The 16,715-nt window shown below is 32.6% G+C and overlaps 1 protein-coding gene across 2 annotated transcripts; it reads left to right on the top strand.

Moving 5' to 3' along the window:
• The first annotated feature begins 1,666 nt into the window (after positions 1-1,666).
• LOC134236677 (scavenger receptor class A member 5-like) lies at positions 1,667-15,165 on the top strand. Of its 2 annotated transcripts, none has more exons than XM_062718854.1 (4): positions 1,667-1,886; positions 11,792-11,925; positions 14,564-14,705; positions 14,804-15,165. In XM_062718854.1, the coding sequence occupies exons 2-4, from the start codon at positions 11,880-11,882 to the stop codon at positions 14,970-14,972; spliced, it is 357 nt and encodes a 118-aa protein (XP_062574838.1). In that variant the 5' UTR covers positions 1,667-1,886; positions 11,792-11,879; the 3' UTR covers positions 14,973-15,165. The 2 variants fall into 2 exon arrangements, with proteins under 2 accessions (XP_062574838.1, XP_062574837.1); XM_062718853.1 differs by having other exon boundaries at positions 1,701-1,886; positions 11,792-11,964.
• The last annotated feature ends 1,550 nt before the right edge of the window (positions 15,166-16,715 follow it).

The raw sequence follows: 16,715 nt of genomic DNA, 5'->3' as shown, positions 1-16,715 counted from the left end.
GGATTCAATAGCACTGATTGCCAAAATCATTAGACTGATGTTACAAATCGAGATCTCGAATTAATAATCTGTGAAAACGAATTATGTAATTCGAGATCTCGAATTATGAATCGAGGGAACGAATTGGTAATCCGTGGGTTCGTCGAATTATGAATCGAGGGAACGAATTGATAATCCGTGGGAACGCTTTGTGTATTTCGAGATCTCGAATTATAAACCGAGGGAACGAATTGATAAACCGTGGGAACGGTTTTTGTAATTCGAGATCTCAAATTAATTTGTACTTTTTTGAGAAATCGACGTGTCCCTTCATGGCTTTCGTAGGGTGGCAATCTAAATGTCGCACTTACTCTTTTCTTAAAGGTTTGCACAATCAAGGAAGCATTTTATTTCTATAAGTTCTTTCTTTTTTTACGAAAGCCGGATAGGCTCATTTCTGAAAAGATAAAAAAATATTTAACTCGTTATAACGAGTTAATTATCTCGTTATAACGAATTAGTTATCTCGTTATAACGAGTTAGTATCTCGTTATAACGAGTTAATTATCTCGTTATAACGAGTTAGTATTTCGTTATAACGAGTTAGTATCTCGTTATAACGACTTAGTTATCTCATTATAACGAGTTAATTATCTCATTATAACGAGTTAATTATCTCGTTATAACGAGTTAGTTATCTCGTTATAACGACTTAGTTATCTCGTTATAACGAGTAAGTTATCTCGTTATAACGACTTAATTATCTCGTTATAATGACTTATTATCTCGTTTTAACGAGTTAATTATCTCGTTATAACAAATAAATTTTCTCGTTATAACGAGTTAATTTTTCTCGTTATAACGAGTTAAAAACTGGTCTATTGACATTAAAACTACAGCCAATTTTAATTCCTATATTGCTATTAAATTTGGAAATAAAGGGGCAACTTATTATTTCGTTATAACGAGAAAACTAACTCGTTAAAACGAGATAATTAACTCGTTATAACGAGATAATTAACTCGTTATAACGAGATAATTAACTCGTTATAACGAGATAATTAACTCGTTATAGCGAGAAAACTAAGTCGTTATAACGAGATAATTAACTCGTTATAACTAAATAATTAACTCGTTATAACGAGATAATTAACTCGTTATATCGAGAAAACTAAATCGTTATAACGAGAAAATTAACTCGTTATAACGAGATACTAACTCGTTATAACGAAACAAGTAATTCCTTATAACGAGATAAAACTAAGTCGTTATAACGAGATAATCAACTCGTTATAACGAGATAATTAACTCGTTATAACGAGATACTAACTCGTTATAACGAGATAACTAAGTCATTATAACGAGACAATTAACTCGTTATAACGAGTTAAATATTTTTTTTATCTTTTCAGAAATGAGCCCATCCGGCTTTCGTACTTTTTCGAGTATCCTAATTGAAAGTAGATTTGTAGATATGCATAGTTGAGCTTAATTAAACCAGCAAATGCATCACTGTTTAACATTATTACCTTTCTATAATATTAAATGAATTTTAAAAGCCGTAAACATCGTTCATTTATTTTTTTTATGCTTGTATACAAAACAACCTGTTTTTACTTCAATTCTGATTGAAATACTTTTTGTGCCTCTGTCTTAGGAGAGTTACAATCTCGAAACTCGCATATTAAGACCTCTTATTTATATAGAATGGCTTGAACAATTGAAAGACGTTAAAGCTTTCTTTTATTTCTTTCAGATATTGTAAGATTTGCGCAGGAAACCTTTGCACAAGAGAAGATTGTTGTAATACCTAAAATATTAATAAATGGTTCTTGGAGAACATTGTGCAGGGATAGCTGGCAAGATTCAAGTACAAAATTTCTTTGCAAAAGCCTTGGTTACTCTGGGTAAGCTCGCATATATATGTATTAGAATAAAAAATGACAAGGCAACAATGTTCGTAAAATGTAAGCGCTTTCATTACTTCTTCAGACGTTTTACATTTCAAAACAATTCAAACATGTCATGTTATAACGTTACTTGATGATAAAGTCAACAACAATGCAATGAAGTCACAATGTTGATAGAGGAAACAAATTATAGTTTCTAAGTAAGATACCATCATTCATAGCGTAATATTTACATCCACTGAATATTTTCTTCTTTATTTTTTAAGAAAACCCATTGCGTTCATCACTGCATGAACTACATTAGGCATATCACCTGTACAGATTTCTTCAACCTTTATAGTATCATTGTAGATTTCTTTGAGTAATTTTTAAAATGAAAACCTGTTAGAAATTCGATACCGTTCTCATTTAGTAAGTTAATATAGGATTTTCGCTGAATTTGAATTATTTCAAATGTTCATAATTTTTATGCGCCCGGATCGATAGATCCGAGGTGTATATTGTTTTTGTCCTGTCTGTTTGTCTGTTTGTCTGTTTATCTGTTTGTCTGTCTGTCTGTTGTCAACTTTAATCTTCGCCATAACTTTTGAACCAAGAGAGATAGAGACTTCATATTTGGTATGCATACTCCACCAATGAAGCTCTTTCAAATGACACCAAGATTTATGACCTTGTGACCCTGACTGTGACCTATAAGCTAAAATAGCTTTTTCGAGTTTTCGCCATAACTTTTGAACCATGAGAGATAGAAACTTCATATTTGGTATGCACAGTTTACGAATAAAGATCTTTCAAATGACACTAAGGTCAATGACCCTGTGACCTTGACTATGACTCATCTGCTAAAATAGTTTTTTGAACTTTGTTGCCACCGGGCGCATAGTGTTTCACAAACACATCTTGTTTCAAACGATATTCTGTAGTGAAAGTGATTGTATTTAAGTTTTCTCCCCTATTTACCAACGACAAATCATCTGATTTCTATAAATTAAGCTTTTTAAAGAAATTGGGCTATACTTCTTTTGAGTCAATGCTATAATATAGTATGCAGCATACTTTTGCGATGGCAACATTTTTTTCGGATCCTTTTTGTGATTTGCATGAAATTAAGATTTATTGTTTTTTGATAAAAGATATTGTGATTTAAACAGTTTCGAAAAAGCATTGGCATACATAATCACAAGAGAAGCATTTATTAGTCGAATGAAGTAAAACAGGAATAAACTAGATGCTGTCATGAGACAGTAATACCCGCACTAAGGTGTTTGCCTCTAAATACACGCTCCTACATATTGGGCGGCTTTCCAAGGAAAAAGTCAAAATAATTCTATAATTTACATGTATTCATCAAATTGAGTATGAAATTCTCAGACCCTGTGACCTATAACTCAGAACCTCTTATATTTATTTTACATGCTTAATTCATTATATACCAGTTTGAATTCTATTAATGATGTAAATTAGATTTTGATAAATGTTTTGCTCATAATAGGACCTTTTTAGATTTACTAATCCCCCCCCCCCCCTCGACACCACAATCACACAGCACATACTTTTTGGAATAGGCTAGATGGAAAAGTTTTGTTAAAACATCGTTTGTTATGAATTAATTTAAAATTTGTTCTTGTACTATACATGTTAACATGTAAATTTCTACATCACATCACGTTGCGTCACCCATTATCATATTTTTAGATTAAACACCATTTGGCACACCTCGGCCGATTCCCACTTCATCTGATAAGGTGACGGAATCGACGAAGGTTTGCCAAATGGAATTAGCACATGGCTACAGTCTGGTGTGCATTGGATTAATTCATTTTGTGTTATAATTGGATTTATATTTCATGAAGTTGACGAGACCTATGGCAGTCGGTGAGTACAAGTTTAAGTATAGTGGGGGGTAAAATAAACCCAAACGATTAGGTTAAAGTTCAAAAAGGGTCAAAGATCATCTCAAGCCACACTAGACGAATTTCATGTTGTGAAGTTATCTCCCGTTGTCGATGTGACATTCAGTTACTGCCAATACTGGTGCGGATCCAGATTTTTTTTTTCGGGAGTAGGGAGGGGGGTTCACATCTCAGTCAAAAAATTCCAGCCCAGAATTTCCTGACAAGCAGGAGAAAAAAAAAACTGAAAACAAATAAACAAAATAAAAACAATGATAGTGTGGTCAATGTTTTCTAAGTTAGGGGGAGGATGTCCAAAGTCATTTTTTATTTGCCTCAGTATATAGTCTTGTTTAAATAACAAAGCAAATTCCAGGGGGGGTGATTCCAATCTCCCTACCCACTCCCTGTCCCTGAAATAACAATCTATTTTGTGATTCCAATTAAAAAGTATATTTTTTTCCATTTGATTAATTATACATATTTTGTTTCTTGTGTTTATATTATGTCTGTCTATTTGTCTGCAGAAATTATAACCTTGCCCATAAGTTTTAAGTGGGATGGGCTTTACAAATGGCTTTCACATTTTATAGGTTTATTTCTTGTGACAATTAAGACCTTTTATTTGGGTACCATTAATTTTTACCTCTGATCGCTTGACCTAGGATACAAATTTTTAGAAGAAAAATACCAAACTTTAAACTTGGCCTAAATTTTGATCAGTAGGTGCTAGGGCTTTCATGCTTAACATGTGTATTCATTGTGAACTGTCAACAGGTATAAATATGTTTGACCTTGACCCTAGAGTTTGAACCACTTAAAAAAAAAATAACCTTGGCAATTAACTTTTGAACAGGAATTACCAGGGATTTCTTTATTTCACATGTGCATTCCTTGTGACAAGACTTTCTTCTGATACTAACAATTTGAACCCTTTGACCTTGATCTTTGAGTTTGACATATATTTGAGAAACTTCAACCTTCGCCATAGGCTTCCATACAGGGACATCAGTGTTTCATAAACACATATTGTCTTCATTATTATTTGGTGGTGTCTCCATATAAGGGAACAATTCCCAAGAGAGATGTATTCACAACAAACAAACAAATTACTAAAGAAAATATAAACATGAATATGTTGGTCATGCATATCTCTGCATGAAAAAAACAGTTTTTCAAATACTGCAACCATATTGTAACCCTTTCAAAACACTCATTTGAGCTTTTCTGGTTTCCTTAGCATATAACGTCTGTCGTAACGTGTCGTCCATCTGTTTGTCTGAAAAACTTTTACCTTTTTAACTTCTCTAGAACCACTGGGCCAATTTTACCCAATTCATATAGAAATATGTACATTTGTATGTCAGACTGTCCATCTGTCTCAATAAATTTAACCTTGGTCATCACGGTCATATCTACTGAATGAGAAGAGACATTCATATTAAATTTATGTATTAGTATTTACCTGTGAGAATGGCATGGGTTTTTTTTTACATGTGACCTAGAAGTTTGACCTACTTGCAAAAAAATTAAATTGTTATAAATTCATCATTTTGAAAGAGAAAAGTTAGGGCATTCATATCATAATGCATGTATATTATTACCTGTGATAAGACCTTTCCAAATAAATCATGACTTTTACTCTGTGACCTTGACCTTGAAGCGGTCAAGCCTAACCTACTTTTCAAAAATGTTGCATTTGCTTATAACTTTTGATTGAGATGAGATATGACTCTCACATTTGACATGTACATTAATTACTCATAAGAATTCAAGGTGTTTCCCAGCATGCGATACTTTTTTACCCCTTGACGTTGATGTTTTACATAATTTTCAAAATATTTAACTCTCCTAAAAGATGATTAGGCTTCTGAGTAACATTAAGGAAGACTTCAGGGAAGACGGGGCTTTTTGCATAAAAAACGTCACTTTTTGACCCCCATATGACCCCCTGGGGCAAAATCAAAATTCCGAAACCTTACTGCACATGTACATGACCCCATCAATCATCTCCCAAAAGATGATTAGGCTGCTGAGTAAAATGTAAGAGGAGTTCAGGGAAAACGGGGCTTTTTGTATAAAAAACGTTATTTTTCGACCCCCATTTGACCCCCCGGGGCAAAATCAAAATTCAGAAACCTTACTGCACATCTACCTGACACCACCAACCATCTCCCAAAAGATGATTAGGCTACTGTGTAAAATGTAGAAGGAGTTCAGGGAAGACGGGGCTTTTTGCATAAAAAACGTCATTTTTCGACCCCCATTTGACCCCCCGGGGCAAAATCAAAATTCCGAAACTTTACTGCACATCTACATGACACCACCAACCATCTCCCAAAAGATGAATAAGCTACTGTGTAAAATGTAGGAGGAGTTCAGGGAAGAAAAGTGTGACAGACGGACGGACGGACGGACGGACGGACATGAGTAACAACAATATACCCGAACTTTCTTTAGAAAGTGCGGGTATAATAATTATAGAATTTGGTGAAATATGCTTTCATTGCTGGTGTATGTGCAATACTTGATTTGTATTTTGTCGCGATTGATACGAAAATGCTATGTTTGATTTGCCTTCAGTATACTTCTTGAAGAATGGAGGTATAGAGGGGAGTATAATTAAGAAACACTTTCTCAAGTTTATGTCATTTAATGACTTATTGATAAATACTTGTAATATATATTTTCACTTATGTTTTAAAGGTATGTGAAAAGAAACAAAAAGAGCTTCACGAACGATTCGAACTCTCTTCAAAGCTCATGATAGTCGTAAGACTGAATGCGTTAACCACTATATGCTACGACGTCTTCTTGTTATTGTGTGTTAGTGTGTTCTGGATAAACGAATTTGTTGAGACAAATAATGTTTTTCCATTATCATTTAATTTACCACTGAGTCGTTTTTGACTTACTTCTTTCATCCAATTGTTAGGCCGTTTGTACTAAATTTGATTACAGAATGCTTTGCTTACTTGATCAATACATTGCGCTCACAGCGTGTGTGACCAATCAATATAAGGGATGCTTACTCCTAGGCACCTGTTCCCTCTTCTGATATTTCCGGGGGTCCGTATTTATGCCATGCTCAAATATTTGTATTGTTTGAAGATGTTCGATATCAATCAATGCTCGTTATCCTCACTTTTTTTAAATTCTAAAAATTTTCAAATAGAATGGGTTCAGACTCCATTTTAAAAAAAAAAAAAAAAAAAAAAACATACAATGGATTTTACATTTACTTTTCCGTCATTTAAACGCAAGCTCTAGAATAGAAACTGAATAATAATAAAAAGAAATAAATTCTTATTGCTAGATCTAATTAATATATTCATAAACGTACCCATTTTTCGGATATGCTCTTAAAAAATAATTTTTAAACAATATTTCATTCAGTAAAATAGATGAATCAAATATGTTGAAGATGACATAACTGACAACATAATTTTAGAAAAATAAAACTTGTCCTCGCGATTGTCGCCTTATACGCTCTCTCTCTATTTCATAAATTTATAATATAATACGAAGATAATAATGCAACTTTTGTTATATTTGACCTATTTTCACATTATCATCAGACATCAGAACTTAAAACTTGGAATCAGAAACAGACTCTATGAAGATTAAAGTTTAATTAAAATTTGGCATTATCCCCATAGACAGATCCACCAAAGCGGAAATAGGTCAAGGGATCAAGACCAGATAATTTTTTTTTTCAAATTCACTAAAATTATTAAGAACAATAAATATATGAAAATAACTCTAGAACCCCACCCCCACCCCCACCCCCAAGAAATGTTAACTCTTAACGTGATTCTGCGATAAAAGGACAAATTCAAAATAGTTTTGGAAGTTAATTGATTTTCAGCCATCTATGACTTGTATGAAAAAGATCCATGCATTTCTTCGAGAAATATGGCTTGCTTTCTTTTTATTACATGATTTTTTTTTAATATTCCATGCAATCTCTTCATGACGCTCATATGGCTAAATTGAAATTTGTAAATGAATGAAGCGACATTAAGATTTGAAAAAGAATGCGTATTAATCATTATATTTTCAAATCAAACTTTAACTGCACATATAAATCACCAAATATTTACAAAACCATATGTATATGCAAAGTATAAAAGTTGAAATCGATCTTTAGAATTGTAATTTAGATTTAATAATGATAAATTGGTAAGCGACATAAAAATTCTTACTTTGGCATGTTTTTGTTAAATGATTCTCATATTAAGTTGATTGGAAAAATGAGAATATGGAAGAATCTAGCTAGTCCATCAAAAGTTGACCCCCTCCCCAACGTTAAAGTAGGTTTTTCTTGTTTGGATTTTTTAGTGTTATCGACAACAATGTAACCCTTCTCCCTTCTCGGAGAATTTCTTGCTGGATTCATCCTTTATTCCGAAATGAAAAAGTGGAACTTGACATATTTTATAACGAAATAAAAACTCAGAGTTGCTTCCATTAGAAAAAAAGAAACATTTATAAAATGTTCAGAATGTTTGCAATCTCCTTCATACCTCAGGAACTAACCAAGAAGCCACTACTTTTTCTTTAATTTTTATAAATACATATGTATCACCCTGAGCATAAAACGCTGAAGGTGAGTGTAATGACTAGATTAGAACACCATGATGATGCAACCGGAAACTGATTTATTCAGACTTTAAACATTAGATAGTTTGCATACTAATTAAGTCATACATAAGATTATTCATGTCATTATATTACATCCCCTTCAATTAAATTTGAAAAATATTTTAAATGAAAATCAGCATCAAATTACATGTAAACAGATCAAAACAATCAAATATTATCATAAGTCATACAATATAAGATACAATCACATTTTAGGACTTTAAATCAACAGTTAATAAAAGTAACTTAATGTCAACATAATTGGGACTAGAAAGTTCACTGACTAGGCAATGTCATAGAACTAAATTGTAATTTACTTGCTTTTGCATAACAACTGTATATAACTTAACTATGCAAATAAAGGGATTATTATGCCCTTTTTACAACCATTTATCTGTCACTGAATCACACTGCATAATCAGACCGACGTTTTAGGAGGGATAGATTACACAAAAATATGGTAATCTTTAAATATACCAAGAAGAAGTCTCATACGAGATTAGTCGAAGCAGTTTTATTATTAGTAAGAAAACGTTTATAAATGACATTTTTTGTCTAAATGTGCAGACAGAAATTTCGAATGATCCAACAAAATATAGATAGTGACCCAAATCAAGTAGATTTTCGATTAGCACTTTTTATACACTGGTCATGAAACAGTCTTAAACTATTTAAGGACGGTTTAAAAATCTTGATAAAATGTTTTCCTTTTTCCCGTCTTTCTGAAATATTCTCTGTTTTGAGTTTATAAAATGGATTAACTGAGAATTGCCCCTGTCCACAAACAGCAAGATGTTCACTGAGTTTTATTTTTCTGTACTCGGGTTGGTTGATATGTTGTCTGTGTATGTGTACTCTATTTCGAAGTGCGGTTCCCGTTTCGCCTATGTATAATTTTCCGTATCCAGCGCATGTTTTACAGTAAATCAGGTTTTTTGATGCACAAGTTATATCTGCATTTATGGTAAATGCTTTATCTCCGAGTGAAAAATTACTTCCCTCTTTATTATATCGGCAAGTTCCACAACGTGAATCAGAGCATTTATTGACCATGTATGAATTCCGTTGTTGAAATACGGATTTGCACAATATTCTCCGGAGGTTTTTAGAGCGTCTTTTACTATTGATGAATTTATATTTTTCCAATACTTCGGACATTTTCTCATCAGTCTGTAGAATGTTGTTGAGGTGACGCACTGCAGGGGTAATATTCTTGTTCTTTGGATTGAAGATAGTTACCAGTGGTAATATTGGGGTATCCGATTTGTCACTATCTGAGGAATTAATAAGTTTTTCTCTGTCGACTTCTGTGGCCTTTTTTTATCCTGTCCTCAATGAAGGATAACATTGTTCAAGTAAATATATATATTTTTAATTTATTCAAGTTGAAGTAAAGCGACAAGAAATTCTATATATATATATATATATATATATATATATATATATATATATATATATATATATATATATATATATATATATATATATATATATATTATTTTTATTATTTATTCCAAGCTCTCTGATTGGCTCAAACTTGATCACATGATTAAGTATTTAACAGCATATAGTTGATGTACTATTTATAGAACCTGAAATGCATATCGAGTTGATGTTTCTTAAATTGGAGATAATTTTATTTAAAACAAAAAATTACTGAATTTACAATTGTAATTGATACATTGTATGACTTGATGTTTCTGAAAAAAAAAATATTTACTTCGACTTTTATTAATATTTTTTAATGTTCTGGAATTTGTGAGACGTAACAATGCATTGAATTAGGTTCTATACGAGGGTCATTCAAAAAATACGTAAACAATGTTTCTCATCTTTATACGATTATTTCAAGATTATAGATCAGCACATTTTCGTAAATAAAAACATTTACTTTGTCGAAGTGTGAAGTTTCATTCCATTTGATTAAATAAAAATCATGTTAGCCAACTTTTAAAACCATATGTTTTATTACCACAGAGTACAGTTAACCAACATTGTGACATAGTAACGTCAAAACAAACATTGAGAAAGGTTCTCACAATAACTCTGCTTTTTAATTTAATATACGGTTTGTAGCGTCTTCTCCATTAAAAAAATTGGATTTATAACACTTAACACCTAGTTTGTTAACAATTATGCTAATACATGACATAGCTTGAACTAAATTTTCAGTGTTTTCAAATTCTTTACCGCGTAGCTCTATTAGTTCCGCAACAGTGAAGCGCACATCACATTTGACGACCCTTTTGACAAGATCTCTAACTATAACATGTTTATTTGCAGACCTTCCATAGTTCGATTCAAACTTGCTACCACTTAAAATTGTATTTTCCAATTCATACAATTACAAGGCTTATGCTTCTTCTGTTCCTTGGTTTAAACAGAATTTCATAGAGTTTATTGAAGAAGTTTCCCGAATTTGGCAACAATGGCCGATCAAAATTTTACATGGGAATATATAGGGAAAATCTTTAATTTTCCTCTCAAGAACCATGGAGACAGGAAAGAGGAAACTCGTGTTGAATCATCTTCAGGTAATATACATTCAAGTTCAAATCATGACCCCTGGGGGTAGGGTGGGGCCACAATGGCCGATTAAAGTTTTACATAGAAATATACAGGGAAATCTTTAAGAATTTTCCTCTCAAGTACTGCAAAGCCATGATTAGTGATACAATGTATTTATATGGAAGCATCCTCAGGTAGTGTAGATTCTAGTTTGTTCAAATCATAACCCCCAGTGATAAGATGGGGGATCCCAGTTTGACATTAAATCATCTTTTAAAAAAATCATCTTCTAAAGAATAGCAAAGCCATGTTTAGTGATATTTATATGGAAGCATCCTCAGGTAGTGCAGAATTAAATTTATTCAAATCATAACCCCCAAGGGTAGGGAAGGGTCTTAATGGTTGATCAAAGTTTTAAATAGGAAAATAAAGGGAAAATTCCGAATAATAGAAAAGCTATGATTAGTCATATTGACATGTAAGCATCGTCATGTATCGAAGATTTGAATTTGTGCAAATCATGAGTACCCTTCGGGGTACGGTGGGAAACAATGGGAAGTCAAATTCAAATTATTACAAAGTAATATATACAAACAAAATGTTGAAAATTTCAAAAAATAAATTTGCAAGAACTTTCTCAAGAAGTTATATGCAGTATTGATATGGAGGCATTTTCAGGTAGTATTGGAATTCAAGACCCCCACCCCCTCAGTAACCTTTTCAATTCGGATTTGTGCTTTTTCTTAGGTCAGGTGAGAGATGTGGCCCCTGGGCCTCTTGTTTCATCTATTAGCTTTCAGATAAATTAGACTGCGTATGATGAAAATAGTGCTTATCATTGCATTTGGTTTCTTGCAGATATCAAGCTTCATTACGCAACAGGAGTTCAAATGAAGAGCATTTGGTTAACAATATTAGGTGCAGTGAATCGGCTAGGACATTTTCAATGTGTACATTTGACTTGATTACCCCTGGAAACTGCAGAACCAATGGTAGTGTGGAAATTGTATGTTATTCCGGCGATGTTAAAAGTATGTTTGTAATATTTTGTAAACACATAAGGTTATTTTTTTAATTAAGGTAACGTAATACTAGTAGTTAAACATCTGTTAAAAATCTTTTATCATCTAAAAAGGTCTATAAACAATATACTTGTGGCCAGTGCATAACACACAAACCCTCGAAAAGTCCAGGGTTGGTATCAAGTACCCAAAAGGAGTAAGCGTCCTATGTTGAACGGTCATACATGTATCCGATGTAAGCCCTATGTTTTGATCAAGTAGACGGGAGAAACCGTAAGCAAAATAAGTATAACGAGGTACTGTGACCGCTGAGTTCACTAAATGATTCCACCTACCTCCCATATGAATATAATGGCATTGTGCAAGTTTTGCTCTGAATGACCTGAAGTAAGTGTTAGATCAAAAAGTAAAATAGTAGATGCATACTTGCATTACGTTATTAATAAAGAATCAGTGAAAGCATCATTAAATCTTATTCAATGGTATAGAAGTTGTAAATAAGAAATGGAAACCATTCAATATAATGTAAGATTGGCAGTGTCCATGTTTTGCTATGTGAAACCCAAAATATGTGTCGGATCAAAAAAAAATGGAGGTAACAATGACACTACGTAATAAAATCTGAAAAAAGTCTTATTTGATTTCATTCAGTGGTATGAGAAGGGGTTAAACGCCAGTCTCATGTCGAAAAAACGACCAACGGCAGACGCTTTTTGGGCCAGTTGGCCGTTATATATTTTTACCTCTTTTTTCGTCGGTCGACTAATTTTGTGTCTGTCCTGCAATGTTATAATTTTTTCTGCGTCGTTGGCCGATTCCTCCAACACATTGACCCAAACGTAGGTGAAAGGCGGAGCAGGCGTCAAACGGTCATCTGGGAGGTCAGCCATCTTTTGCTCTAAAGGTTTAGCACGTAATTTTCTGCAGGTGAGACAATGATGTATCATTTTAGAAATCAACTTCTTTTCTCCAATGATCCAGTAACCTGCTGATCTCAAGGCCCCTTCTGAGATCTTTCTTCCTTTTTTTGATGTACTTCTTGATGATCATGGAAAGCTAAAAGACGAGAAACATGCTAATCTTTCTGTAATAAGATTCGAAATATCTCATAATTTAAAATCTTTGAATTACAAAGTCAGCTACTGTCTTCACCAATAAATGGATTCAGTTGATATTATGAACTGTTACGACTTTATCTTCTCACAAAAATAGTCTCTTTGTGCGAAGACCATAGAACGAAAAATGTTTATGTAAATTTGGATTCTACAGTGCCAATCTAACTATATTCAGTTAAACGTCCATGATTAAAATACATATCAAAAGCACTATGTGAGGGCCTATATTTTGTGGCGGGAGTTTTTTTTTTTAGAAAAAATAAATCATTTTTTCTTTCAAAGCATGTAAAATATGTTAATTTTAGATTCCTATTTTTACATGCAGCCTCTCCACAGAGTTATTTTGGGCAGTGAAATGTTTTTATACTGGTCATAAATTATCTATTTTGTAAACTGTCATAAATTCTATCATCATATTCGATAAATATATTTGATAATGCTTGACTGTACCCCCAAGGGTCATGTATTAAAAAACTTGAATTTAAACTACTTGAGGATGATTACATATAAATGTGATGAAGCATGCCTTTGCTGTTCTTGAGAAGATTTTCAAGGATGTATTCCTATGTAAAAGTTTGACAGCATATCGTGGCCCCACCCTACCCCCGAGGGTCATTATTTAAACATTCTTGAATATGCTACCTGCGGATGCTTTCATAAATATGACCAATCAAGGCATTGCTGTTCTTAAGAAGAATTTTTTTTAAAGGTTTTCCCTCTGCTTGTATTTGTAAAACTTTGATCACCCATTGTGATCTCACCCAACACCCGGGTCATGATTTGAGCAAACTTGAATCTACACTAGCTGAGGATGCATCCAAATAAATATGACCAATTATGGCTTTTCTGTTCTTGAGAAGATTTTTAAAGATTTATGGCCCGACCCTAGCCTTGGGGGTCATGATTTAGAAAATGTTGAATCTACTCTAGCTGAGGATGCTTTCAGATAAGTTTCATATTTTCAAGCACAGTGGTTTTGAGAAGACTTTTAAATAATGCTATTATTTGTTTTCACGAAATCATAATTATCTTGAAAATTCTTTATCCTCTGCAACATTTTTACTCTCACGTCCTTCGTTCTGCAAACAACAGATGTTTTTATCTTTTAAGAACAGATAATACAAACTTTTGTCAAAAAATTTGAAAATAACAACTTGGGTCATGCTTTGATTAATAAAATTAAAAGGTTTCACCGCGTAGTTTTTATTTTTTTATTCAAAGTTGCACAAAATAGAATATGAAGTGAAATTATTTGTAGAGAATAATAGGGATGGTTTTAGAAGGGTAGAAATTTGAACGTCACAAAAGGTTTACAATTTCCTAGAAATTTATCATTTGCATCATTTTCAATAAAATTAACTAAAGTCCAAAAATAAAAACCAATCCAGACATCCATTTTTGTTTGTATCATCTGTCCTAAATCTTTTAATTTAATTTTAAATTTATTCAGTATATAAAATAAAGCTGTTTAAATATAAATTATTTATATTAAGGATTTATTAGACTTGTCAATGGAGAATCAAGCAACGAAGGACGTGTAGAGGTGTTTATCAAAGGAGAATGGGGCACTGTGTGCGATTACGGCTGGGATTCTTCTGACGCACGTGCTTTGTGCAGAAGTCTTGGATATACAGGGTAAGTAATTAATAATTTTTTTTTTTTTTTTGCTGTTACAAATAATTAACAAATGGCTTTTTTTATATGATCAATATTTTTAATTGTTCAATTTTTAGAAATTCTTATGCTCGTAGTAATGGCTATTTTGGACAAGGATCGGGACCTATTTGGATGAGTAATGTCAACTGTGCATATAGGGAGTCATCTTTCTTTGATTGTCCGTACGGAGAATACGGGTATCAAAACTGTCGTCACTCTGACGATGCTGGTGTAACATGCAAATAGTGTATAGGATACACTTGTAAATCTTCCGACCTTATGTGTTTTAATTTTTTACATACTTAATGATTTTGAAAATTGACGTTTAGAAATACCAAAGATTATATTGTAAAAAAAAATCATTTAATAGTTGTATGTAAATCTTTTAAAATTATTATACATGAATATGCTTTTTTAAGAATATTAAAATTATTCCACACCTTGCAGACTAACTCATTTGACATTTTTAATTGTATGATTGGCGACTAACTATATGGGAACGTCTTCTACAACATGACCATAAATATTGAACGTGGATGCTTTGACATGTTAATGTTCTTAATAAATAAAAAAAGGATGTAGGAAGGCAATCTAAACAAGCTTTAAATGATAGTATTTTTAAGTCTCAATCACTCTGAGCATTTTTATTTTGTACTAATTTCTTCGGGTTTTAAAAATTCGATCTTCATTTCAAAACTTTTACTTTTATGTATTTTCATTTGTATCTATTTGCAGATTGAGAGTCCAAATTTTATTTTTATCAATGATATTTTCCCACGTGTAAATAACTAGTAATAGTCGTTGTATTTGTTTAATTAAAGTCTATCATTTCCAACGGAAGATTTCTACTGAATATTGGTTAAGATTGTTTAGGTCTTCTACAGTGGAAGTGCAAACTGTTATTTTAGGTTTCTTTTCCACTACTTTTAAGGTCTTCCAACTTCTGTCTGAAGACCCTACTATTTTCTATTATGTTTCCTATTGGTATTAAGATATTCTGTCTTCAGTGGAAGACCTTCTTGTTATTCTAAAGTTTCTTTCCCACTACCAGTATTTATTTTTCATTTTTATTTCTTACCGATTTTTCGCGCTCGAGGTATCGAAAACAGCTAAATAGATTTTCATGAAATTTTCAGGAATGATATTGAGTCAAGAATTAAAAGAATTAAGGTGAAAGTAGGGAAAGGTTTGTTGATTTGCATTTAGACTCCGAAATCTCGAGCTCTCTAGCGCGAAAGGCGCCGAAGATCTGTTACGCTCAAAAATGCCTCAGAAACTTATTACAAAATTTAACAGCTTTTCTTATGTATCTTTTTACCTTGTAATAATTTTTAAAACATAAAGAGGCCAGGTCTTCCAATAATCTATTGGAATTTCCTTATGTACCAATTGCGTTCCGTTATTAGCAGAACTTTTTCGTATTCATATTTAGCAGAATTTGTGCAAAATATTATGCGTGAAAAGAAGAAAACACTTGCTGTGACCTTCAGCTCGACATTTAGAAACACCGACGACGTATTGTCAATTAACAAGTAATTTCCATTCCTATGTCCATACGTGACACATATGTTTCATACTTGGATATTTTACTTGAAAGAGACATTAATGGTAATCTAACAACCAAGCTCTATGATAAACGTGATGACTTTAACTTTTCTATCGTCAACTTCACTTACTTATGCAGCAATATACCTTCATCACCTGCATGAGTTTATATATCTCAGTTGTTTCGATACGCAAGAGGATGCTCTACGTATGAACAATTTCTAAAACGAGGTAAGTTATTGACAAACGAGTTGATGAAACAAGAATATCAGCAATCTCGTTTAAAGTCATCATTTCGTAAGTTCTGTGGTCGATACGATGACGTTATCATCAAATACAATTTATCATTGAGTCAAATGCTGACTGAAGTTTTTCATGCTAATTGTTAGTACATTATTTATGCACTGAATTGAAGTCGGATTTTTCCTTTATTGCCCGATCATG

Source organism: Saccostrea cucullata, unplaced genomic scaffold (genome assembly GCF_032062105.1).
Source record: "Saccostrea cucullata isolate Sc308-1 unplaced genomic scaffold, CSIRO_AGI_Scuc_v1 ctg443, whole genome shotgun sequence".
NCBI classification, from domain to species: Eukaryota; Metazoa; Mollusca; class Bivalvia; order Ostreida; family Ostreidae; genus Saccostrea; species Saccostrea cuccullata.
This window is presented reverse-complemented; position numbering and strand designations above follow the sequence as displayed.